Raw genomic sequence first — 27,365 nt, forward strand, 5'->3', positions numbered from 1 at the left:
GGAAACGTTATAGCTTGGACTTAGCTGTCTTAGATAAGGCGTTGTCAGTCTGCCATTTATGCAAGTTGGCTGTATTTCCCATATACAGCATGGGGAATACTGTCTTTTAGTACAGCAAAGCTACTAAAGCCTTTGTTTTCAAATCTCAGGTTTTTCATTCTGCTCTGAGTCATGTTATTCACTGTTTCCTTATGTGGTAACCAAAAATGATTGTCTTTCCACAAGAAGGATGTTAGGAAATTAACTAACAATTACAAAAACAGAAAGCAATAGAATATTGGTATTTACATTTGATAGCACTTACTGTTACTGAAAATTAAAACTGGAGGCCTTGGGTCACTTGAAATTCAAGTAAGAAGGAATGGCTTTTATACTAATAAACTGTTCATTGTAAGTACTCTACTGATAACTGATCAGTCATGCTAAAGAGAAATCCAGCAGATAAGAATGACAGAAATTATCAATAAAAGGAATTGGAAATTAAAATATTTCCATTCTATAAGCATATTTAAAGACAATTTGGCCAGGCACAGTGGCTCATGCCTGTAGTCCTAGCACTTTGGGAGGTCCAGGCAGGTGGATTGCTTGAAGCCAGGAGTTTGAGACCAGCCTGGCCAACATGGTGAAACCCTGTCTCTATTAAAAATACAAAAATCAGCTGAGCACAGTGGCCCACACATGTAATCCAAGCTACTCAGGTGGCTGAGGCAGGAGAATCACTTGAACCTGGAGGCGGAGGTTGCAGTGAGTCAAGATTACGCCACTGCACTCCAGCCTAGGGGACAGAGTGAGATCCTGTCTCAAAAAAAAGAAATTAAAAAAATAAAGATAATTAAATAGCTTATTAAATAGCTTAGAGTCACATATAAAAAGTATACACATGCATATGCATGTACATGTGTCTTTTGTAGTTTTGAAGAGTGCTCAGGGAGGAGCCACATCTTATTCATCTATGTGTACTTATAATATTTAGTCCAGTTACTAGAATGTAGTAGATACGCAGTGAATAAGTTATGAAAAAAAGTGAATCGACATGTGCAATTAGAATGAACTAAATAAGCAAAAAATATTATAATTACTTGGAATATTAAACAGCTATTTGTTTAAAAGACAATATTAACATGGAAAGCTGTTTATGACATGTTAGGTAAAATAATATAGAAAAATACCTTGAATAAATAAGACAGATTATAACTATATCAAAGTGTTAAAATGAGATTTAGACAGGGTCCTGTTCTGTTGCCCAGGCTGGAGTGCAATAGTGTGACCATAGCTCACCACAGCCTTGACCTCTTGGGCTCAAGCAATCCTCCTGCCTCAGCTTCCGAGTAGCAGGGACTAGAGATGCATGCCACCATGCCCAGCTAATTAAAATTTTTTTTCCGTAGAGATGGGGGTCTCACCATGTTGGCCAGGCTGCTCTTAAACTCCTGCCCTCAACTGATCCTCCTGCCTTAGCCTCCCGAAGTGCTGGGATTACAGGCATGAGCCACTGCGTGGCCAAAATGAGACTTCAAAAGGTTCAACGATGGGCATCGTTATTTCTTCTACTTCCTGTTTTTAATTAACATGTTTCTTAATCTTACAATAATTTGGTATGTTTACAGAATTATCAGGAAATGTTACAGGAGTTGTATTGCTTTGTGACAGTTCTTGTATTTCTGACATACCAACTCACATTACTATCTAACTGGTAGAACCTAGAAGACTAGTTAGGAGACATGATAGTTTATTAGCTAAGAATGTGTTCATATATACATAACATATAACAGTTTAATAAAATTGGGATTTACTTTTTAAACATGTTAAGTCTAGAGGCAGCCAGTCTAGGATGGCTGCAGCAGTTTCAAGATGTCATGAGTAACCCAGGTTCCATCTTTCTGCCCCAGCATCCTTAGCTTGTTGCTTCCATCTTTGTATTTTCCACATCATCTTCACCTTCATTTTTGTCATGAAACTCCATCTCCATCCTGTTATTATTCTAGAAGAAAGAACAAAAGGAAGAAATTCAAGGGGTGACTCTGTATTAGGAAAGGAAATGCTTTTCTAGAAATCTCCAGCATGTGTCTAGAAGTGTATCCCATGGCCATCCGTAACTCCATGGGCTCTAGGGAAATGAATTTTTCAGCTAGGCACATTGTCATCCCTCCTTCAAAAAAAGATGGGCCACATCTGAGGTAGAGATTGTAGAGGATACCTTTTCTGGAGCAGTAAAACTTCAACAGTCTGAGGACCCTAAATGCAAGATTTTGAGTCCAGAATTTGGTGCCATTTTTCCCTTTGAGGCAATTAACATTCAGAAAGCAGTAATTGGGAGAGGCTGAGAAACTAGCCAGAGTTTTCAACTGCCTCAAGGCGAGTGGGTGTGGGATTGGGTGGGTAAAAATTTTGAGTTCAGGACCTAAGGAGGAAAGATTTTAAGTTGGAACTGGGCTATACCCTGGAAGTAACTTTTAATTATTCTCTGATTGGATTAAGGTGGTCTGTCCCTAGCCTAAACGACTACCAATATGTCACACCTCCCAATATTCACAATCTTGTGTAGTTCCTTTCCACACTGACGCTGAGCTTGGCCATGAGACTTGCTTTGGCCAGTGACACATTAGTAAGCATGATAAAAGTAAAGGCTTGCACATTGAGGCTTGTCTTTTTGGAATGTCCCCTCTTGCAATCCTAAGATTATGATGCTGTGAGGAAGCCTAAATTAGCCATATGGAGAAGCCATGTAGAGAAAAACCAAGGTATGTAGCTAACAGCCTTCTTTCTGTTCCAGCATCCTTAGCTTGTGGCTTCCATGTCCACATTTTCCACATCATGTTCACTTCATTTTTGTCATGAAACTCCATCTCCAGCCTCAAGTCCCAAGACTTATGACCCTAGTTAAGCCATTCCAGCCAGGCCCCAGTATGCCCACACTAATTGGAGCCCCAGACATCATGGAGCAGAAATGAGCCACCTGTACTATGCCCTGACTGAATTCCTGTGCCAGAGAATTCAGAATCATGAGTAAATAAAAGAGCCATTGTTTTAAGTCATTATATTTTGGGGGTGGTTTGAACACAGCAATAAATAACTGAAATACTACTAAAAGCATAAAGAATATATAACAACCTAATTGTTACAAGGGAGTGGAATTAATAATCTACAAGAAGGCACAAAAGGACAGAACAGAAACAGAACAAAGGAGAAAAATAGAAAGCCAACAGTAATACGGTAAACTCAAATATTAGCTTCTAGGCAATTCTATGTATGAGTAGACACTGACCAAGATCTTGTCTCAATAAGATTTTAAATGTAAAGATTTTCATCTTTTACCTATTGTCCTCTGAATTCCGCCCATATCATTCTCACCTTAGTTTAATGGCCCTGCCTTGATGCAATTTGAAATAAGCTGCTGAGGAGATAACACCCTTAATCTATTCATTGCTGGTGCGCTTACCCAGTCTGGTTTAGAACAGTTTAACAAAGGCTTAGAATCATGTCTACGATTTTTACCTCTTAGCTCCTAGTTTTACTGACTTCCATGTCTGGAATTACCAGCACTTTTTTTTTTTTCGTACATATGGATTATATGAACTAAATGTATTGTTTCTTCCCTCACCACTGAAAATCTATTCAATATATGGAGTTACAATTCAAAGCATTTTACAACCCAGAAAATACGGCCATTCCATATGTGCTGTGTATTTCAGAGGTGCTCTGCAGGCTCCATGAGGACAGGCATGAAGTTCAGGCTACATGCCTGGTACGTAATAGACGCTCTGACAGACATTTGCTGAATGAATAAATTAGTCACTACGGCGTTTGTGGGCTTTAAAACACAAGTAAATGCGCTTCTATCGCCAAAACCTCAGAGCTAGGTTTCCCTTCTGCAAGGTGGCGTACAAGGCCCACGAAATAGGCGGCCGCCGCAGGTGCGCGGCCCGTCCAGCCTGTCCGGCTCGGGGCAGGCGACCTCGTCCGGTGGCAGTGGCGGAGGCAGCCGTTGGCTTCCTCACAGGGTGTGCCGAAATCAGGGGCTGGAGGCGTCTGGGGAGGAGGCAAATAAACAAAGCCAACCGCACCGAAACGGGTCGTTCCGTTTCACATCCTCCCTCGGGTGCCTGGGTCTTCTCGGAACAAAGTGACCCTCCATCTGTCCGCAGGCAGGTGGAGCCCGTCCCACGCGGCACGCGCCTTCCTTCCTCACAGCCGCGTGTAGACGCGGACCCTCAGGGACACTGCGGGCGCGAGAAAGGACACGCCCCCTCGCGGGGGCACAAGTCCACCGCACACAACCCGCGCGCCTCCCCTCGAACGAACGCGCACGCGCGCGCAGGGGGCGGGTCTTCTTCCCGGCACCCACTGAGCGCCCGGCCTCCTCACCCCACCCCACCGAGCTCCGGCCGCCCAGGCTCCGCCTCCGCGACGGGCCGTCGGGAGGAGGCGACCGGAAGCCACTTAAAGCAGAGATCGAGGTGACAGGCGAGCTGGCTGGACTCGGAGCGCGGTCGAGTCTTTCTGCGTTCGCGGCGGCGGAATGGCCCGTGCGCGGCTCGCCGCGTCGCGGCTCAGTGGTCCCTAGACGCCGGCTCCCGCCCTCGGGGCTGACCTCCGGCGCGGACACTGCTTTCCGCTCGGCTCCTGTCGTCCGTTCTCTCAGGCTCCCGTTCAGGTAAAGGGCTCCGGGAGGGCACTGAGGGGCTGAAGGACCCTAGCGGGGAGTGCGAGCGCCGGCCTCGCGGCTCCGGCCCCGGCCCCGCGCCGGCAGTGTGCCGGGCTCTCGCGGATCGGGGTGATTGATTTTGAGACTGCCCTTTGTACCGAATTCACTCGGGTCCCGTCAGCATCAGGATGGAATTGGTTTACACTTCTTAGGCACTTAGAGCCTCTGGCAGGTGTATACATCAGACCGAGGCGCCGAAGGATTTAGTTGGGGTCGCCGGCGCCTGCCCCTTCCCCGTTCGTCAGGGTGGGGGTGCGTCTATGCGGCCTCCCCCGCGGGCCGACCCCGGGTGCTCTGAGGCGCCTAGGAGCCCTTCCCAGACCCCGGGGGAGGGCACGGCAGCTACGGGAGCCTTCCGGCTACCCCGCGTTTCGGGCTGCAGCCCAGAAGTTTGGAAGATGTTTTCACGTTAACTTTGAGAGCGCACAAGTCTTCGTCTTCCTCCCCGCCGCCGCGGGAAGTGCTCGCCGCCTTTCCCCGGCGTTTCGCGGCTCAGTTCTGCGAGCCCCCAAGACCCGTTGGACGCTCCTCGGGAGGTGAGCTGAGGGGTAAAGAAGAATTAAAGAGAGAAGGCGCTGCGAGTGGTCTCTGGGATGCAGGGAGGCCGGGGCGGGTCGTTGGTCCGGAGGAGGCTGGACAGGGGTTGGGGGGCGCCCAGGCGCCTGCTGAGGGGAAGGCGGGGGCGGGGACGCCCGGGAACACCCGGAATTGCAGAGCCGGGCGGCGCCTCAGCTGCGCTGCGCGGAGTTGGCGCGGCCCAGGACCAGGAGCTGAGCAAACCGCCGCGGCCAGCAGGAGGCGTCGCTCGGACCCGGGCTCGGCGCCGGGCGAGCAGGCTTTGGAGCGGCGGTTTCTTCGGAAAGTGCATTTGGCCGGGAGTGCCGCAGAACCCCGGCGTCACGAGGTGAGGGGTGTCGCGGTGTGTCGCCTGCCGCTGGAGACCAGAGGCTGTGTCCTTCTCATCTTTATTTTTCTGTTACGAAAACTAATTGAGGAACTACGTTCTAGTGGCTTTCCCCCTCCAGCCACTCCTCCAGTTCTCTGCTTCTTCCTCCCAGTTTTGTTTCCGAGTTTGATGAAGGGCAATAATAGGAAAAGTTGCGCGCGCGCTTGCGTGTGTACGCGCAGACACACATACAAATAAAATCGATTTAGTGTCTATTTCACCTTGATTGGGCTTGATAGGAGTGGTTAGAGTGTGTGCGCGTGGGGAAAGCACAGGCCGGTTTGGTATGGTGGAGAGGGAATACCACAATCTGTGCCAATTGTGCCTTGAGGCAATAGCACCAAATGATGAATAATAACGCCTGGCTTGGCTGCTTTCCCGTTGATTTATGTCTCATGTCAGATCCCTCCTTCTTCGTGAAGCTTTCCCTAACAATGCCAGCTCACAGTGAACTCTCCTTTTTCTGCCTTTTTCTTTTGTACTTATCATGTAAATTTAATACTTTGTTATCAACTGCTTTGTATTTTACTTTTCTGAATTTGATGGACTTCTTACACATAGATTTATGACTCTCTCCGATTAAATTTTTAATATTCACTTTTGGGGACACTCAGTTTTATCTTTTGTTGTTGACCCACAAACAACAAAGAACTAAGCATTTAATATGTGCTTTTCTTAACTAATTCAGCCAACAAAATATATGTGGAACACCAGCTGTGTGCATTGTGGTAGCTAGGCACTTTACTGGGCACCTAGGATGCATATTTGATTAAGTCATGGGACCTTGCGTCACAGATCTCTTTCAGTTTATTGGACAAGAGAGAAGAGGATTAATTGCTCATCACCATTCCTTTCTCACCTGGCACAATCTCAGTAAATGTTTTCAAACTTCAGTTTTTTTCAAGGGGTCTGATTCTTGGAAGAAAGGACTTTTTCGTCTCTTTCAGTAGTGGATTAGGAATCTGAAATTTGGTGTGTGTTTTATATTGTTGTTTTATTTTTCTGTAGTATGCCTTCATTTGCTCTTTAAAAATGTATATATGTAACTTTTCTGAAGACAAGAACTAGGAGGCTTTTTCTGTGTTACCAAGTTGTGCTTGTCTTCTGACACAGCGTGCAGTGGTTGTTGCTAATGGGGCTTCTGTTACTAAACACACCCTTGTATTCCATCAGTAGTGGTAATGTTTTTGGGGGTTGCAAAAGTAGACTCTTAACATTCTTGGATAGTATATTAGAGCTTTCTGAATATAGAAATGCTTAACAGACTCCTGGCTTTCTCCCATATAACATTTCAATTGAGAGCCCCTGTTTCTTGTGTATATTCTTATACCCTTAAATTCACTCACTGTTTTAAGTTTGAAGTTTATCTTTCATTTGATGAACTTTTAAAGAAACTTTTTGTCAACTCATGAGATAGGTGATACATAAACAACTATGAAGAGAACCGCAAAGCTGAGTGGAAATGTGGTTTCCCTGCTGTCATCATCTAGATACAGTTATTTCTACCTCCCATTTCCCACCCCACTCTAACCTTATAGTAAAAATTCATAACCTAGAAGAATTGCAAACTCTTATGTATTCAGCCCACAAATGCATGCCAATGGCCTATGAAAGACTCTTCTACTTTTACCTGCTGTGTGCTTTTGAATAGCCTTGGATGCTTTGGAGCCTTAATTTCTCAGTAAAATTTAAAATTGACCTGTAAAAACTAAATATAGTATAAGAGGAATGGTTTCAGGGAATCAGTCAGGACAAAAACAAAACATTTTAATGAATGAATGAAATCCAGTTGCTGTCAGTTTGTAAATGATCATCTTCCTTCCTTTCCTCCTAGGATTTTTAGACTCTGAGGAGCAGTTGGAGCTAATCCACATTATGGAAATGGAAACCACCGAACCTGAGCCAGACTGTGTAGTGCAGCCTCCCTCTCCTCCTGATGACTTTTCATGCCAAATGAGACTCTCTGAGAAGATCACTCCATTGAAGACTTGTTTTAAGAAAAAGGATCAGAAAAGATTGGGAACTGGAACCCTGAGGTCTTTGAGGCCGATATTAAACACTCTTCTAGAATCTGGCTCACTTGATGGGGTTTTTAGATCTAGGAACCAGAGTACAGATGAGAACAGCTTACATGAACCTATGATGAAGAAAGCCATGGAAATCAATTCATCGTGCCCACCAGCAGAAAATAATATGTCTGTTCTGATTCCTGATAGGACAAATGTTGGGGACCAGATACCGGAAGCCCATCCTTCCACTGAAGCTCCAGAACAAGTGGTTCCAATCCAAGATCACAGGTTTCCATCAGAAACCCTCAGTGGGACGGTGGCAGATTCTACACCAGGTCACTTCCAGACTGATCTTTTGCACCCAGTTTCAAGTGATATTCCTACTAGTCCTGACTGCTTAGACAAAGTCATAGATTACGTTCCAGGCGTTTTCCAAGAAAACAGTTTTACAATCCAATACATTTTGGACACCAGTGATAAGCTGAGTACTGAGCTCTTCCAGGACAAAAGTGAAGAGGCTTCCCTTGACCTCGTGTTTGAGCTGGTGAACCAATTGCAGTACCACACTCACCAAGAGAACGGAATTGAAATTTGCATGGACTTTCTGCAAGGCACTTGTGTTTATGGCAGGGATTGTTTGAAGCACCACACTGTCTTGCCATATCATTGGCAGATCAAAAGGACAACTACTCAAAAGTGGCAGAGTGTATTCAATGATTCTCAGGAGCACTTGGAAAGATTTTACTGTAACCCAGAAAATGATAGAATGAGAATGAAGTATGGGTATGTATTTATAACAACTTGTAGAACTGTTGTTAAATGCTATAGAGAAGGTAAAGAAGCTAAAAGCTTAGTAGGGTGGTTTCTTTCAGTAGTAACAGGTTTTCTTTTTTTCCGCTATTATTCTTTTGACTATGCTATCCTGATTTTTCATGGTGGGTGAATGCAGGCTATTAACTCAACCGGACAATGAAAGTTTTATGATTTGAACAATTCATATGTCACTCAGTTCAACGTGCGTGTGACTGAGAAGTTGCACATACATTAAATATTGTGAATCAAATACTGTTTTAATCACCCAAGGAAAGCTGGCTTTTGAAAGAAAGTCTGGCGAATCTTACTATAACATAAATAATGAATCACCTAATTTATCTAATTTTAAAGCTCTGCACATTGAGTAGCTGTTATTTTTTAAAGAAAAATAGTATTGTCGAGAGATGTTTGTGGCCCTCTTCATTTTGAATGGTATAAACATCTTTTCTGTGAATGATTCAGAAGTTCCTCCCGTACTTCTGGATATTTTATTAGTTTCCTTGGAACTTTTCACCATTAAGTTTATATTATAGATAAAATAAATTTTTCCAGAATTTAGGGTATTTTTTTTTTTTAAGCTGGAAGAGTCCTTTAACAGTCAGTGAAGGGATGAATTTATGGTAAGGTATGTTTAATACTCAAACAATTATCCTTGAGTTTTGGTACACAAGATGTGTGTATATACATAACTCAGTTCTTTTAGTATGGATGTCTAAGCAGCATTCACTGGCAGGGAACTGGTATTTCCACATCTGAATTCTTCTTTAATTAAACTTTAAAATGAAGAAAATGATAGTTGCCTCATGTAAAGTTGCTAGTGCAAAAATGGCTATATAATAAGCATTAATCTTTGCATCTCTAAGTTATTTCTCCTGTAGCATAGAAGGAGCTAAAATGTGTGGTGGTAATAGCTATTTGTGTATGACCAAGAGTAAGGATTAAAATTAAAAGGGAGAGAAGAGCACTTCTGTCCATGCTCTCTGATTGAGGAGGCCATGAAGGCAACCTAACAGCTTCATACTAATGAATGGCCTGGTATAGTACTGAGATGACCCATATTGAGGGGGAAAATACACTGAATATACCATCCCACAAATCCAAGAGAAAACAATTCCTTGAGTCATCTTTGTTCACAGATATGTTGGTTTATACTACCTATGTATCTAGAGAGTCAGCAAATGGTTGCAGTAAACCATTTCCAAGTTGTCTGATTCTGGTAGTCTTCATGTCAACCTTCTGAATTCTGACTGGTGCCAGAGCTTGTTTGCATTACAGAAGCATGGTTTTTTTTTTGTTTTTCGTTTTTTCCATTTATCTCGTTCCCATTCAGTAATGGGTAAATGGTTGTCTTTTAATAATTTTAATATTTCAGTTAGATAGTACATAAATCCATGTGTCTTTTTAGCAACTTAATTATCATGAGACTAGAACTTTGCATCTTGTGTTTCAAAAGGGAAGTGCAGAACAAGAAGAGAAACAGTATAAAGCCCAAATTCAAAAGTATTACATAGAAGACCCTATGAGATAAAAGTAAGGTCATATCAAGAGTGTAGTTCTCCTGACTATAAATGTATTATCTTGATAATATATTACACTCAAGATTCCACCTTGCTTCGGTAGTGAAAATCTTATAATACAGCTAAGTACTTTTAACTTATTTTTTTAAGCCAGTATTGGAAGAGAAAAATGTTTTTCCATTTTATCTTAAAAATCTTTTTATTAAGGTATTTTCCAAAATCTCTGTTGCCCATGAGCTAGCAATTCTAATTGCTATGTCAAGGGTAATTAATTTTATATACTCTCAAAGCCACTCTAATCCTTCTATCTCCAGATTGCAAAACTCTGCGGAATAGCGGCTCCCACTTCACCCTCATGAAGCAAATTTCCAGTCTGCTGAGTACTTCAGCATCTTGGTACATAAAGTTTGTATCTGTTTGAATTGATCAGGAAGAAACTAGCAGGATTATTGGCCAACACATGACAGTCTGTTACCATGAGAACAAGGCAAGATGATCATTTTGATCCCAGAAAATCCAGGAATTCTTAGGTCAGGAGCATATGGGTGTTTTTTGTCCTTTGGTAAGATTGTTTTGCTGAAGAATAGACATAGATATAGGCCCATAAGCCTGCATTGTTGTATTATGAGGTAGTTGCAATGGGTGCTTGATTTCCACATCAGTTTTAATGAAGTAAACTAATGTTTATCTGACACTTGGGAGAAGAAAAGTGTGAGCGAAGTATTATAATTACCATTGCTCCTACTACATTGTTAGTAGTAATAAGTGGTCCTGTCCTAGGAAAATAGCAAAAAGTATTAACTGTTAAATTACTAGTAAAGTGAAGTTCTCTGAAGATTACAGAAAGAAATGTTGTAATATAGTAGATAGCTAAGTGTCAAAAATTAGGCTTTTGGGAAGTTGACTTGTGGTCATTGCAACCTGGTTTTCCTTGTATTCCAAAGCGATGTTGTGTTTCCTGGCAACAAGATGCAGATAACGGCATGTTGAGCCTTGCTGAGAGATTCACAAACAAGCTGGAGCAGCCCAGGTTCACATGGTTACCACATTATTTGGCTAAAGCTATTAATCTCTGTGGTCAGGCCTGTAAAGCTGGTCTATCTGTGCAGATTGCACATAACCAGGAAGTGTGTGTTCAGCTGTGTATATGTCGAAGTTGGAACCAGCAGTCTTTGGATTAAGAAATAATGAATGGCAGTTGTTTATCCCACTGTTTTCAGTAGTTTATATGGCTTCTTAAATCATTATCATATTCTATATCCATAACATCTTCATTGTTTGATACTTGGGGAAAGTTCATAGTTCTGGGTCTCTAGCAGAGATGAAAGTTCATAGTTTCAAACTGTACAGATAAAATTTTTCATTTAGCTTTGCAAATGTATTGGATTTAATACCTAAATCTAAATTATATGTATAGTGTTCATTTTGTTCTCAGGAATGAAATTGGAAAGGAAGTTGAACTAGATAAATTCACAGGACCTTTCCAACTTTTTAGTCAAGATGCTTAGATACTAAAAGCACATTAAAAAAGGATTTCAATAATACATGCTTATTTGTTCCTTGTAATGAAATTATGATGTAATCCCACTGGGCTTTCTCATTTTGCTTTTGTACATCTACAAACGTTCATTGCCAACATCAACTGCATACTAGTGTGTATGTACTTCCCAGATATAGATGCTGAGGCTTCTTTTTTGCACACGAGATGAGCCTTGGAGAATTTCCAAATTCCAAATATACAGTTGAGAAACAACATTGAGTGTTGTGTTTTCGATTAAGAAAACAGAGTCTCGAACAGTGTAGGCGCTCATCCTTAGTAGACGATGACATTGGATGGCAGAATTAAGCAGTTTTAAAAGAGCCTTGCACACTGTGGAGTACTGTTGTGGATAATTGAAATTATGGAGGTTGTGCAAATCTCTCTTTAGCAAACAAGATCACCACTAGTTTCATATTACATTCATTTTAAATTGAGCCAGAACAATTTTCTAGTTATTTCCACCTATCAAGAAGGGACACACTGCAAACCTTATTTTGGAGGCTACCTGCAGGTGCACATATGACCAATGATTATTTCTAATTCTGAATTTATTGAAAGAGAGTGGAGGTGAAGAGGAAGAGGAAAGTTGCAAACCCTGAATCTATTATTAATTTTTTTCAGAGGACAGGGTTTTTTTCTTTTGGGATTAATGCTCACTGATAAAAGAGGGAGCTTTAGTTGCTTTAAGGCTTAAGGCTAGAGTGTTGTCATAGTTTTAGTTGCTGAGTGATTTTGATTGCTAATTGCCCTTAGAAGTCTATTTTTAAAATCTGTCCAAGGGACAATACCATTAGATGACTTCACGGAAACTCTATATAAAAGAGAAATGTATATTAATGATCATAAAAAGCATATACTGTTATAGTCCCTATATGACTTGCATAGTGAATTAGCTAAACTAGAGCAATCTCCTGACTGAACTCTACTGGAGTAGTTAAATTAGCCAAGTTAGCTCTGGCATGCACAGCTGTGATGATGTATGAACTAACTCATTATGTGTTATTGATAACACTGGAGAGAGGAGAACAGCTGAAACTTACTATGCCTTGTGACTTTTTGGTAGTTCTTGAATATACACAGCTGGATGAGTTTAAATTTATTTTAAAAATTTCTGCCTAAGAGAAAGACAGCTCCATAAGCAAGAACTGTGTTTGAAGTGACTTTCGAAATGTGTGCCTTGTGCTTTAGGATAAAGCAATCCAATGAATTATTTTTTGTACTTCTTTATGCTACTATTTACATATGAAATAAAACTAATTGGCTTCTATCTATACTAACCCAGAGAAGTTACTGGATCTGTGTAGAGCTATCATGGGAATCAATAGCAATCATTTATTTATTCTCTTTTTGGTTTTTTATCAATAAGCAGATTAGACTTTTTGAAGCAGCTGCCACCTGGCTTCAGGTTGGGGTCATTGTTTTCCTGATGTATTTATGGTAATGAAAATGAACCTTGTCAAAATGATTTATAAGTTTTAAATCAGACAGTTGGAGGAAATAGCTTGTAAGGTTATGTGGCATTCCCTAAAAATAATTGCATGATACATTATATATTTTATCATTGAGTTGAATCCAAAGCTCTTACTTTTTATTGTAAGTAAGAAAAAAAAGGAATACGAGTTGAATATCCCTTATCCAAAATTCTTGGAGACCAGAAGTGTTTCAGATTTTGCATTTTGGAATATTTGCATAGTACCCCAGTTAAGCATCTGAAATCCGAAATGCTCCAGTGAGCATTTGGGTATCATCTTGGTGCTCAGAAAGTTTTGGGTTTGAAGGATTTCCGATTTTCAGATTTGGGGTGCTCAATTTATAGTAGTAACTCCATTCAGCATTTAAAACTTCATTCTGCATATAGTGGGCATGCAAAAAAAAAAATGCTACTTTTGACTGATAACTCTGTTGTGTCCCTGTAAATCTATTTCCTATTATATTAGAATTATCCTATTATACTAGAATTTCTAGATCATAGATTTACAATCTGCCATAAAGCAAAGATAAACTTCATAAGTTCTGTGTATTTCTAATCATGGTCAGTGATCCTCAGTTTTATTCTAGGTTTGGGTGCTATTCCTAAAGGATAAAGCAGTATGTAGTGCATGCAAACCTTGACTACTCAAGGAATGCTACAAAAATACAGCCATTTGAGATTATGACTTTTTTCCCATGGTCTCTTTTATTTTTATCTCCTGATTTGAGACCACCAGATTCTGCATCCTTTGTCTGATGGTGATGATTCTGGATTGCATTTAAATTAGGACCTTAAGTCCTCTTAACCTTAGCCAACAACCTTTAATAATTATCAGTCTCCATTTTGTGAGTTGCAGTTGTCTATTTGTGGAAGGAAAACTTAGTACATGTGTATATCATTTTTTGCAAAGGAAAAAACAAATGTATTTCAAATTGCAAGATAATTATTTTGGCACAACTTGTATGGCTAGTTCAAATTGGACACTGTAAAAGTTTTGAAAGAAACTCACTTTGTAAAAGTAGTAGAGTTTCTCTTTTATAATAAGATTGGGGTCTTAAGGTAAAGTGAGTTCGAGAGATTTTGTATCTTTGAAAAAGACCACAGTGCTGAAGGTTAAGCCATTTTCCCTTCGATTCTGGGTTTGAAATAGGTGATAGCCTGAGATCTTGGTTTTACCTCTACTTTGCAACACCTTAAACAGAAACTGTACAAGGAATAAAATACTTCTGAAGTTCACCATTTCTAGGAGCAAACAAGCCACATTTTAGATGTGAAGGAATTCCTCTTTTTTTTTTTTTGAGACGGAGTTTCAGGCTGGGGTGCAGTGGCATGATCTCTGCTCCCGCAACCTCCGCCTCCTGGGTTCAAGCAATTCTCCTGCCTCAGCCTTCCTGAGTAGCTGAGATTACAGGCATGTGCCACCACGCCCGGCTAATTTTGTATTTTAGTAGAGACAGGGTTTCTCTATGTTGGTCAGGCTGGTCTCGAACTCCTGACCTCAGATGATCCACCTGCCTCAGCCTCCCAAAGTGCTAGGATTACAGGCGTGAGCCACCACGCCTGGCTGATGTGAAGGAATTTCTTTAACAAAACTAAATAGGGCTTATTTTTATATTTATAGATTGTTTATGACAGTGCTTTCTAGGGACTGAGAATTATACCGTATACAGACTCACCACAATTTAAAATTTCTTCCTTCAAACGTTAAACCTAATCCACCCCAATCCCTGACACAGTAACTGAAAGCTTCAAATTTCTGAGATAGGTAATTCCTTGTTAATAGGGAATTTGAAATTACAAGTGGTAGGTTCTGAAATACATTTTAAAATTTTTGAAAATTAAGGATTTTATGTATGATAAATTCTGTTTGTAAAGATTTATATTCAGTCTGTGAAGAGGACAGTATTGCAGACTTGAGCTAAATATAATCAATTCAGTGATTAGGAACTCAAATTTTAGAATTTGATGACATTAATAAACTTCTAATTGTCATTTGTGAAACTTCCAATTTTCCTTGCTGACTTAGCTAGTTACTGTTACTAAGGCAAGCATTAGAAGAGAGTTAACTAAGCATTCCTATTTGCCGTTTCCACACAACAAAATGTGTCTGTCTCCTGGATCTTTCTCTGCTCTATGCTGTTTACTTACTGGTAACACCCACTTGACAAGTAAAGAACCTTTGCATGGTCATCACAATGAAAGGATAAGTTCTTACAAGAGTGAGAATGCTAGAGCAGCTATTCCTTTTCACCTTCTACAGAAACCAGTGACTTTCAAGTATGTGTACCACAAAAAGTTGTGTAAGGAGTGTATTGAGAATCTCCCATGACTAAGTTGTCTGAGAAAGAGTTCAGTAAATTTGTATTCTTCATGCAAATTGAAGTCCTCTGTTTTGGTGCTATTGCCTCTGAGTATAAGGAAGGATTTGTGAGTAATCTTATGTTGAAACATAGTACTTCTTGTAATGATTAGAAAATATGTTTAGACCACACTTACAAGAATTTCTCTTTATTACATTAGCTTTTCTTTTTGAATTAATTGGAGAATTCTTAAATTGTCCCACTTATATGACATAGCCAGAGAGTTTGGGGTGATCGTCTTTGGTCTAAATTTTCACTAGCACTTGAATAGTCAGTGAAGAATGGCAAGGGTGAGGACCAAAGGGTGAACTTTGCTTGCAGTAGTGCATGTGCTTTCAGAATCTTGCACGCACCCTGTGATCTTCACAGTTCCTGCAGCTGATCAAGGTGTAGAGCGGGCAAACAGCACAAAATACTCTAAATAATTTCCTGCTGTGGTTGGTCTTTGGTTTCTGACTGTCACCTGGCTTAGCTCTTTCATTACCGGGCATTTAGAAAGTAAAAATTAGCACAGGATAAATAGTGGGTTTGCCTTCTAAGGTTTAATTACTCATCCTAATAAAGACATCCTTGAATCTGGGCAGAGTATGTGAAACAGAGTCAGGGTAAAGTATGTGAAACCGAAGGAACTTTGCTTGCTTGCTTTCTGACATTTGGATTATCCAAATGCTGGCAGACATCACAAGCATTATGTAAAGTGTTCTACAAATTTGTTACTCAGAAATAATTTCGACTCTCTTAACTAATTGATAAAATTGAATCTATCATAGAAACTTGGCTTTGTAGAATCCAACTCCCTCAGAAAAAGTTACCAATTTAAGACTATGTTTGAAAGGTTTTGTTATAGCTTATAAAACCTAGACAGTAAAAAGACTCTTTGTCTTTTCTATAGGAAGTCTTTTTCTCTAGCAATTTGTTTAAAGAACTATCAGAGTGATGAATTCTCTATATATAGTTTGCTTGTATGCATTCAAATCTCTAGTCTGCTGAAAGCTGTTTACTCATCTCTGGGTTCTTAGCATCAAATACGTAATAAGTCACCAATGAGTATATTTCTGAGTCTTTCATTGATCAATTAGTTCATCTGGACTAATTGGGGAAAAAGCCAAAGCTAAATAATAGAAAATTCTGAGTAAAAACCTTTTTATGGGGATCATTTGTAATTTAAAAGTCAAAGCAGAAATAAATTAAGCTAATAGTTTATATCTTACTAGGCATTATTAGAAAATATTTTTATGATAACTATAACTAGTATTTATGTGTAAATGAGTGCTGAACTGAGGTATTTGAAAGCAACTTATTTTTAAGTAATTTTATCATTTACATATAGTATTATATTTATGTAGAAAAAATTATAAAAACATTTATTTTATCCCTTTTTAAGGGATGTCAAATTCTATATTCAAAAAATTGAATTAACCACTATTTGTGCCTTGAATACATGGGAGGCATTTTTTATTGTTTACTTTGAGATAAGATAGAAACCTCTCAGTTTTAAAAATATTTTTCTTAACAGAGGGGATATCTACTCTTTATAAAAATCAGTGATTGCATAATTTAAGGTAGTATAGGGCATGCTACCAATTTATAAAAACTAACCTGTGCCCTCTATCCCAGCTGTTCTTACAGAAATTAAGTTTCACTTTCTCATCAGGCCATGGTTGAGAAGTATGTCTCACTTATAGTGCCTTCTGTGATCTTAGGACATATGACTGAACTTGAATAAAAGTTAAGGCTGTATGACATTTCTGGTACCTTCATGATGCAAAATTTAATCCCACACTACCATAAATAGATGGCAATGAGATCTTCTGATCTCATAAGTGTAATTTTTATTTATGAAAGATTTTAGACTTATCCACATTTTATTGGAAAGTCTTTTTGTGTTCTTTGCTTTGATCTGTAGTTTTGTAATAGAAAACAACAAAAAAGCCAGCATAACAATATTTTAGTAGGTTCTTTTCCTTAAGTAGATACTGTAATTTGCTTTTAGTGGTTGCATTGGGGCCGGTGGACTCCATTGTATGGTATTATTTATTAGGGGTTTAGCAAACATCTAGATGTATTCAAATGGCCATGTCTTAGTATCAATGTGTTTTGAGAATAAGCTGTGTTATGTTTGTTTAGCTCCCCACATGCTTTTGGAGAATATACAATTAAAAAGCTTAAAAACAGGTAATCTTTTTCATTTAGGAAACTTACCTGCCTCTCTTTCTTTTATCTCTTATCCTTTATTTTTCATTTCACTGGGTTCACTTCTAGAATGACTTTTAAGACTACAGATGTCTAACAATTTATGAATCAGACATGAGGTTTGGCACACAGATAAATGTGATTTCAGACAGCATCCTTCTCACTAACTTGCTGCCTTCTTGGAATAAGAATTTCCAAGATGTCTCAGGAGGTACCAAGGGAGCAGCAACATAGAATTTTGCCTAATGATCACTTCTTCAAGAATTTATCCCGAGAAATGCATTGTATCTTAAGGTGGGGAACACTTTTACCTACCCAAAAATCTTTTGAGGTATTCAGATAAATCCATGATCTGAGTTTTATGTTAATAGTTTTACAGTGTCATAGTGTGGTAATTAAGTGTAGAATTTTAACCTCTGAGGCTGGGCGCATAGTGTGGTAATTAAGTGTAGAATTTTAACCTCTGAGGCTGGGCGCAGTGGCTCACGCCTGTAAACTTAGCATTTTGGAAGGCTGAGGCAGAAGAATTGGTTGAGACCAGCCCAGGCAACATGGCGAAACCTCGTCTCTACAGAAAAATACAAAAGTTAGCTGAGTGTGGTGGAGCGTGCCTATAGTCACAGCTACTGGGGATGCTGAGGTGGGGGGGTAGTTTAAGCAAGGGAGTTTGCGGTGGCAGTGAGCCTAGTTGGCACTATTGTACTCCAGCCTGGGTGACAGAAGAAGACCCTATCTCCAAAAAAAAAAAAAAAAGTGAAAGAAAAAGAAATTTAATCTCTGGTGAGTATTAAAAGATGTTGCTTTGGATATAAGCATTTATGAATAAGTTTTATTGCCGCCCCCCGCCAAATAAGTAGCCCTGTGCTACTTATTTGAGGCAGTGTTAGCAAAAATCTTAAGTAGCAACAGAATAAACGATAGTTTTGCTTCTAAAGAAGAAAGTTACGAATACATAGTTTTCTGAAGTTTAATAACTACACTGTTTTCACAAAATGTGTTGGTATTGTGTATGCCATGGCTTTGATTCTCATCACCTTGTAACATATTTGAAGGGATATAAGCTGCCAGATATTCCAGCATTGCTAAATGAGTCCTGGAAATATCAAAGCCAGGTATCAAAAGCCAGCTATATTTTGTTCGCCAGTGAAATTTCTTCAGCAGCAGCAAACATATCCTATCTGCTGTGCCTGTCTCAAGCCAGTAGCAGAACCTCAAGTACTCTCCACATTGCATTTAATCTTTATCTATCATTATGACACTCCGTGTTGGGAGATATTTTCACTTTACATCATAATAATAAAATAAAAGGACACTACTAATTGTGTATGGTGAGTCTACCTGATTAGGGTGTGTGTTAATTAGTTTGAGGTCACAGGCTTATCCTTGGAGAAACCCGTTAACTCTTATAGGCAGGAAGCCAAGGTTCTGAAGTCTAACTGATCTGGTTAAAACTGTACAGAGTAGGATTCAGAAAACTTTGTATTTAATCAACCTATGCCAAAGTCTGAGTTCTATGTTTTATTTCTATCACCTTCCCACTTAAACCTGCTGTACGTCTTGTAATTTGTCTTGTTAATAACACCATTATCCAACCACCCAGACCAGAAACACAGGACACATCCTAGACTCTTTTCACTCTCTTCTGCCCCACATGTAATTATCCTTCATGCAGTTAAATTTTAACTCTTAAATACTTCAGATCATTCCTACATTGCCTCCTTAGTCCTCTTTCATCATATGTCTCGTGCAGTTCTAATAACTATAGATGGCTGTTCATAGAATAATATTGATAAATATCCTAATATTTAGCAGATGAATGGTTTTTCTCTACCTGTCCACTGCCAAAAATAAATAAGTAAATCATTCTTCTATACCACTACAATTGGAGTGACCTTTATAAAGGCAAGTCTGGATTTTGTTGTAAATTCACTGGTGTTTCCTACTGCCCATAGAATCAGGACCTAACTTCTTAACACAGTAAACAAAGCTCTTCATTATCTGGCCCAAGCCAACTTATCCAGTCCAGTTTTATCCCTTATCTCTCATAGATACATATACCCTAACCTCCCACATGAACTGGGTGTGCCTCTTGCACACTATTCTTGTGTGCCTTGTTTGGTTAGCTTCTACACATGGAGTCACTCTGCATGTGGTGTCCTGCCTCCCGTTGTTTGCCTGGTAGCTGGACCTGGCTCACATTTTATCCACTCTGGGACAACTCCCTTGACCACCTTTCTTGACATCTTTCCCAGCAGAGGTAAGCCATCTGCTTCTGACCACCTTTGTGCCACACTTCACACTATGCTGCAAGGTTTCCTTTTCCCACTAGATTGGTGCTCTGTGTCATTTTGCCTTTTTCATTTTCTTATGGCCAAAGCAGAGCCCAGTACCAAATTAATGTGTCTACTTTAAATTACTTTGCTTTTTTTTTGGTCTCATTTTCTTCTTGGTTACAAACACTTTATAAACAGAGAGACTGCCTAAAATGGTTACACTCTTTACTGAGCTCCCAAGTGTATAAACCCAAGAGCTATTTATCTGAGAAAGAAGTCGTGTTCTTACTATTTTGTTTCATTTAGCATCTTTTTCTTTTTTAGTTTTGGTTTGCATTCCAACTGTTTATTATTCATGACATAGGTCCTTTTTACTTTCTTTTCAGGATCTTAAATACTAAGATATTAGTATACTTATTAAAGAAATGTGTGCGGCATACTTTCTGACTTAGTGTGGGTGTTGGTGCTCTATGCATTGGTAATGTATGTCGAAAAATGTTGGCTTAATTGATATGTGTAGATATTTGTTGAATAAGAGGAGAACCATTGTTATAAAGCATCTAAATTATGAGAATGGGCGTCCTTTTCAGCATTTTAAATTAGTGTTGTATATGGATTCTTATAGTGGGATGTGTGGTGGTGAGACGTGCAAAAACAGAATTGTTAATATTTCAGCAATTCAAGTTCATTCTTCCCTTAATAGCAAAAATCAGCAGTCTGTTCACAAGGTTTTGTTTTCTTCTGGTTCATGATAGGGCTGTATCTTAGATAAAACAATACTGATGGATTTAGCCATCTGATACAAATAGCAAGATATAAATCCTACTGTATCAGTGGCTATCACCCATATTCTTTTTTGGCCATCCCTCAGTAGAGATGCCTTTAGGCCAGATGGGGTTTTCATCCACAAGGATTATTGCACTTTGCTTTTACAGAGACACCCCCAATCTCTAGCACTGTCTCTCTTGCTCAGTTTCCAACATCCTGTATTTACTGCTTTGACTCTAACTTCCTCTGCTCAATACTGTAAATTCCTAACCTTGTATCTTAAGGCTCTGACACCCTGGACTTAAACATCCTCAGTTTGTTGCCTGAAGTCTCTCACATTGCTTGTTTTACCCCCTTATAGGAATTTACAAGTTCCCATTTCCTCATCTCTCAGATACCCCTGTTTAGAAGGTCTCCTTTTCCAACTACTTGTACCAATCCTGTCTCCACCCGTCTTTCAAGAAGCAAAGTGCTTGGAGACCTCTTCTTCCTTGTTCTTACAGCTCTTTACTTACAGTGATATTTCCTGTTAAACTGCTCCTAAGATTCTTTTTCTTGCAGAAAGCTATCTTGGATTGATAAAGTAAAACCTCTTAATTTTCCTGACCTTTATCCATTACTGGATGCCAATAACCACCTCCTCTCCCATATTGCTGCATGTTTATTTGTCTCTTATTTCCTGAATGTACTTACCACTGATGAATTTAGATAGGCAGATGTACTGCTTCTTTGGCTTACATTTTGTTAGTTATTCCTTTCTTAACGCCTCTATAAGACAGGGACTACATCTGTTTAATTCTTGTATTGCCCAGTAGAGCCCACCATCATGATTATCACACATAGATGACTCATAACCGCTTTCTGATAATAGGAAACAATAGTTTGATAAAGAAGAGTGTGGTGGCTGTTGAAAATTTGGCATCCATATTGCACACATTTATGCTGATGCAGATTGTGGAGAAAAAAACCTCTTGGCTTTAGATTTTTAAAGCATTCCCTGTTTAAGGGAGAGCAGGTGGTAAAATTAATCTTACAAAAAGATAATTTAATGTTTTTCAAATTTGTGATTTTGTCTCTGTCAAGTTTAGAAAAAGCATATTGAAAATCAAATAGAGCTAAAACAGTACTTTGATACATCAATCCAAAGAACAGTTGATTGTAGTAAATTAGGATTTGTCGTAGAAACTTCATAATGCCCAAAGGACTGACATGCACAGAGAATGTAGCAAAAGCTGCAGTTGTAGATGTCTTTCTCATGCAAATCATTATCTATGAAGTCTCAGTAATACAGGCTTAAACAGAAATTGCTAGAGTGATGTCCAGAATAAAATCTGACACTAAACAGCAAAAAGCATTGGCTGTTTATATTATAATGCATGTTAACATAATAACTGCTGTTCTAAGAACTCCTTAAAGGAAATACTGAGGATTTGTGACTCATAATTGGGAACAGTTGCTGGGCGATAAGCTTAAAGGGGGAAAAATATGTTTAGAAACTTGAAACAATCTTAACAGGGAGAAAGTTTTTTATCCCACTTCCCAATCATAACATCAGATTCTCCTAAAGTTAATGAAAATTGCTTAAGGCAACTCAATATGAAGTTTAATTTACGCATAGGAGTTCCAGTTTACAGGACTTTTTTGTTTTTTTGTTTTGTTGTGTTTGTTTCACTTTTTAGGATTTCCCAGAAACATTTTTCTATTTGAATTAAATATTCCTACTTACCATAAATCATTTTAAAACAGCGGCCAAATATTATTTTAAACTACATTATATTGTCTTATTTCACACTTAATTAAAATTATATGTTTTTGAGACCATATCCAACTAGTTAGTACTCTTACTAGGCAAGAAGTTTGGGGTTTATTGGCAAGATCTTTAGGAATTTTAAAGGAGTATACTGCTTTTTGTAAGTTCCATACTTTTTGGCTTCATCAGTTGGTTACATGATTGTTTTTTCAGTGTAGAACCTGATTCATAAATTGTGAACATTGGGATAGAGGATGGCAAGTATTTATATAATCCGTTTTTCAAATATTTGACTGCAGAATTTTTTGTGCACAGAATACCTGTTAATAGTTTTTGAAACAAGTATTCCAAGAGCAGATTTTGGAAAATGTGCTAGCTAGCAAAACCCGTAGATCAAATTTTTTTTTAAGACAGTTTTGCTCTTTTTGCCTAGGCTGGAGTGCAGTGGTGCAACTGCAGATCAAATTTAATATCCTTTTCAAAATCCTAATTTACAGCAAGGAAATAAGTTAATTATTGGGAAAATCTTTCTCAACACCTAGACTTCACATGTACCAGTCTTTCTGAATGCCTGTAGATCTAGAGTATTTCCTGTGTTGTAGACATCCATTTAGAAGTCTGTGGTAGACTATGCTACAATGTCTATGCTGCTATCATATATTTAATTTTTTATATTTTCTTATAGTAACTTTCAAACATACACAAAAAAGAAAAGAGAGAAGAGTATAATGACCATTATGCCAGTTATTTGAAATAATGGTTCAAATATTTCAAACTCTAGGTGAAGTTCCATAAAAGAGGAAACACAAATGTTTTTATTGGACTACCTTTTATAAATTATTAAATGAGTCTGATTCATATAGTGGGACTTCCCTCCAACAGTATGGAGACATTTGTAAAGGAATGATTCAGCAGCAGTCGACCAGATAATAAGATGACCAAAATATTCTCAAAGCTAAACCTTATAATAATCCAAACTATTTTTTTCTTCATGTTTTGTCAGCATTTTTCAACCCGCAGGATAAAAGATAATATTGATGTTGGGTGGATTAATACTGGCTTTATCTGGATTCATTTTATTTTTCCCTTCTTTTATTCTGTCTTTGATCAGGCAATACTGTGTATTCCTGTATTGGCTCAAGTAAACTGATGGCCTCTGAAAAAAAGGTCAAGCTTGAAGAGAAATTTTCTGTCTATGTTTAGTTTCTACATAGCATCATAGTAAAACTGACTCCCTGATTGGCTGAGGCCAGCCCACTGTAGAGTGGAGGGTGGGCTTATTTTGATTGGGTTAGGCCAGTGGTGCTGTGGGGTTAAATCAATCTTACTATAACTCCATGGCCTAGAAATTTTGGTCTTGATTAGAAAGGGCATGTAGGAAATGGATGCTGTGGAAACAACCAGCAATAAATATGCTTTTACTCCAAGTAAAGCAAGTTTTGAAAATTCTACAACAGGCTATGCTATATATTTTTAATGTCCAATGATATTTTTAGATATTTTTGTTTTACAAATTTATTAACAGGTTTTTTGTTTTTTGTTTTTTGTTTTTTTTTTAGAGGACAAGAATTTTGGGCAGATTTGAATGCCATGAACGTGTATGAAACAACTGAATTTGACCAGCTACGAAGGCTGTCCACACCACCCTCTAGCAATGTCAACTCTATTTACCACACAGTCTGGAAATTCTTTTGTAGGGACCACTTTGGATGGAGAGAGTATCCCGAGGTATTTACAGGTTCTTTGTTGACAAGTACATTTTTCAAATTTTTTTTTCTTCCTGTATTCTTTTATTCTTTCTTTACAACAATGACTAGGCAGAACTATGCATATAATCAAACAGCTTATGAATATAAAATTGACTCATTGATACAAGAGAACTTTTCTCTTTTTCTTAAAATTTATTTCTTTCCATTAATTTGAAATCCAAAGATAGCATACCACTATTATCAGATAAATAAAATGCTTTCCACAGAATCTTACATTATAGAGATGAAATACTTTGACCTGTTGCCACCTGTGGAGTAATTTTCACGACATGAGAATTGGTATAACTTTTGATTATATCTGGCTCCCGGGCTTATGGAGATTGGATCAAGTGTTACACTTAGCATTTTAGAAGCCCAATGGAAACAATCACTCATGTCTGTGGAAAAAGTACTTGAAAATGTTTATTGAGCTGTGGTCAGGGAAATCAGTTATTTACAATTTTCTCCTATGTGCACTTGCATCCTTAGTCTGAGACAGTGATAATAGCCCTTCAGTCTCAAAGCAAGATTTTAAAATGATGATGGTTTACTTTGCTTCTGAATGACAATTCTGAGTCGTTCAAACACCCTCAAATGGCCTTTAGAGATTAATTTCACATTCCAAATATGTGACTTTTTCAATTTAAGTTCATTTCCAGCATTACAAAAGGGGGGAACAACTTATCTACCTTTCATTTTTAAAGACAATAGCAAAAGAAGAAAACCTAGTATGTTAATTATTGTAAAACACAATATTAAACTAAGTAAGCTTAAGTAATCACTAGTATCTACCTTCCAAAGAGAATACAAGGCTGTTTAAAATGTACTCTCAGAATACTTGGTAATCACTAGTTATCTACCTTCCAAATAGAATACAAGGCTGTTTAAAATGTACTCTCAGAATACTCAGACTGATCCTGTGTTTTTCCTCTGAGAAGTTTTTTGGGTTTAGAGCTTGAACTTTATATACCACCACCTTTTCAAATTTTATTTATTTATTTATTTATTTTGAGAGAGAGGCTCTTGCTCTGTTGCCCAGGCTGGAGTACAGTGGCACAATCATAGCTCACTATAATCTCGAACTCCTGGGCTTAAGCAGTGCTCCTGCCTCAGCCTCCCAAATAGCTGGGACTACAGGTGCATGCCACCATACTCAACTAATTTTTAGTTTTTATTTTTTGTGGAGACAGGATCTTGCCATGTTGCCCAGTCTGGTCTGGAACTACTGGCCTCAAACAATCCTCCTTCCTCTGCCTCCCAAAACGTGGGGAGTGGCTCACAGGCGTGAGCCACTGATACTGGCCAACATCACTATCTTTAATTCCTCTTTTGAAAACTCCCTTAAGAAATATTAACGAAAACTCTCTATGATATTATTAAGGCTCAAAATAGAATAAAATAGTTCCCTGGGCCCCACATGTTTTGTAAGGTGGAAATCCATGCTTTATGAACAGGGAGCATCTTTCCACCCTACATACTTGGAAGGAAAAAAAATCTTAGCATATAAAGGGAGTTATTTAGACTCACTGTACTTTATTGAAATTCCTGTGAGGTTAACTTTTGCCTTTGGTTAATTTTCATTTTTAACCATGATTATTAACTTTCCTTTTTTTTTTTTTTGTTCTGTTTTGTCCTCCATAGTCTGTCATTCGATTGATTGAAGAAGCCAACTCTCGGGGTCTGAAAGAGGTTCGATTTATGATGTGGAATAACCACTACATCCTCCACAATTCATTCTTCAGGAGAGAGATAAAAAGGAGACCCCTCTTCCGCTCCTGTTTTATACTGCTTCCATATTTACAGTAAGTGTCGAGTATAAAGTCTCAATATTTACTCTCATTTTATGTAAATGCATTCCTGAATACTAGAGGTAAAAAATAAATTAAGAGTCTACCTTGGTTAGTACCCCTAGAATGTGAAATTCCAAATTATTCTTTGGATTTTAATTCCTCAACAAGTTGGGTGTAAATAAGCTACAATAAATCCAGTTAGACTAGAAGAATGAGTATCTTATTGGATTTTTTAGAGTTAACATTTTTCCACAACTAAATATAATTGTGTCTGGAATGAGGCACAGAACTTGCATTTACCTCCTTCATGGAAGATTTTTTCCTTCCATGAAACTACTTTCAAGATGAGACCCTTCTATGTTACAGGACAACTTAGCCAAACTGCCAGGGCAAGTGAGGAGAGTCCTACAAGGTGATTTCTTGTTTTCCTTTTACTTGAGGGAATTTGAATGGGGAAAGTTCACCTTTTCAAATAATTTACATTCTCATTTGCTAGGTAAGCCACCTCTTCTTGTGATACTCACTAAAATTACTTGTCATACTTACTAAGAATACAGTTTCTTAATGTAAGGTTAGGACTGAACTCACCCTTCTGAATTGTAGGTGAGCTTTTCTTCCATTTTGCCAAGAGTTGTTTCTTCCTTTGGTCTCCAGACAACCCAGTGGCACATCTTTATAGATACCAAAAGGTGGGGCACATTACCATTCGCATGGCCACCTTTGAAAATTAGTATCTCTAGGGAAATCATTATCTACTCCAGTCAGATATGCTATTTTTAGAGACTGATTTTGGAAATGATATAGGTTTACTTGGTTTTATGAACTTTAGAGGTCTAGCGTAATAGTTGGTTTTTTTGTGCTGATCTTTGAGGAAAAGATACCATTTTTATATTCCTGTTTTTATTTTAGCTCAAACTGTTTTCTCTAAGTTGTTATGGCAAAATCTTAATGATTCTAATCCCATGTTTGGAAGGGGAACAGTAAAAACAAAATACAAATAAAAATCCCTGAAATGATCAGTATCCAAAAGAAATTTGTAGTAAGATTAATCTTAGAAATATATATTGGATTGGGTTAAGTGTGTTCTTTCTTCTAAGTGCCAGTTTGAAAAATTTTACCTTATAGGTTTCTTAAAAAATTAGAACTAGTAAAAATGCCATTTCTGTGATTTTACTAGCACAGCTGGAGATAGTGTCAGTGTCCAGTAGTTAGGAATATATTGTCCTCATGGTGAGATAGTAGAACTCATTAGTGAGACCAGCAGCTTGGCATGCTGAGCCAATCAAGCAAGATATAACTTCTGTGTGAGGGTAAGAATGCAAGTTCTGCATTGTTGGAAAGTTTCAGTGAACGGTGAAAATGCATCTGTTTTTATCTCATGATAAGTAATTATGGAATATGCCCTCCTCCTCTTTTTTTTTGGAAACTTAGGCTTGTTTTGTAAAAGTATGAACTATAAAGATAATATAAGCAGCAATACAA

General features: G+C 38.5%; 2 protein-coding genes across 4 annotated transcripts in view; one reads left to right on the plus strand and one right to left on the minus strand.

The window, feature by feature from the left end:
* Positions 1-1,712: 1,712 nt before the first annotated feature.
* On the minus strand, positions 1,713-4,887 carry LOC100436361 (uncharacterized). The gene is made up of 3 exons (XM_054551163.1): positions 4,804-4,887; positions 4,065-4,693; positions 1,713-1,981 (listed from the first exon to the last, which is right to left on the minus strand). Exons 1-3 carry the CDS (start codon positions 4,885-4,887, stop codon positions 1,855-1,857), a joined length of 840 nt encoding a protein of 279 aa, XP_054407138.1. The 3' UTR covers positions 1,713-1,854.
* TIPARP (TCDD inducible poly(ADP-ribose) polymerase) overlaps positions 4,312-27,365 on the plus strand; it is a 32,330-nt gene continuing 9,276 nt past the window's right edge. Inside the window, exons 1-4 of one of the 3 annotated variants that reach the window (XM_002814218.6) lie at positions 4,312-4,654; positions 7,486-8,443; positions 23,905-24,073; positions 25,735-25,895. In XM_002814218.6, coding sequence (XP_002814264.2) covers positions 7,527-8,443; positions 23,905-24,073; positions 25,735-25,895 — 1,247 coding nt within the window. In that variant the 5' untranslated portion in view covers positions 4,312-4,654; positions 7,486-7,526. Of the gene's footprint in view, positions 5,242-5,408; positions 5,610-7,485; positions 8,444-23,904; positions 24,074-25,734; positions 25,896-27,365 lie in introns of those variants that run through there. The other 2 variants (XM_054552886.2, XM_009239455.3) reach the window with 2 other exon arrangements.

Source organism: Pongo abelii, chromosome 2 (assembly GCF_028885655.2).
Source record: "Pongo abelii isolate AG06213 chromosome 2, NHGRI_mPonAbe1-v2.0_pri, whole genome shotgun sequence".
Lineage (NCBI taxonomy): Eukaryota > Metazoa > Chordata > Mammalia > Primates > Hominidae > Pongo > Pongo abelii.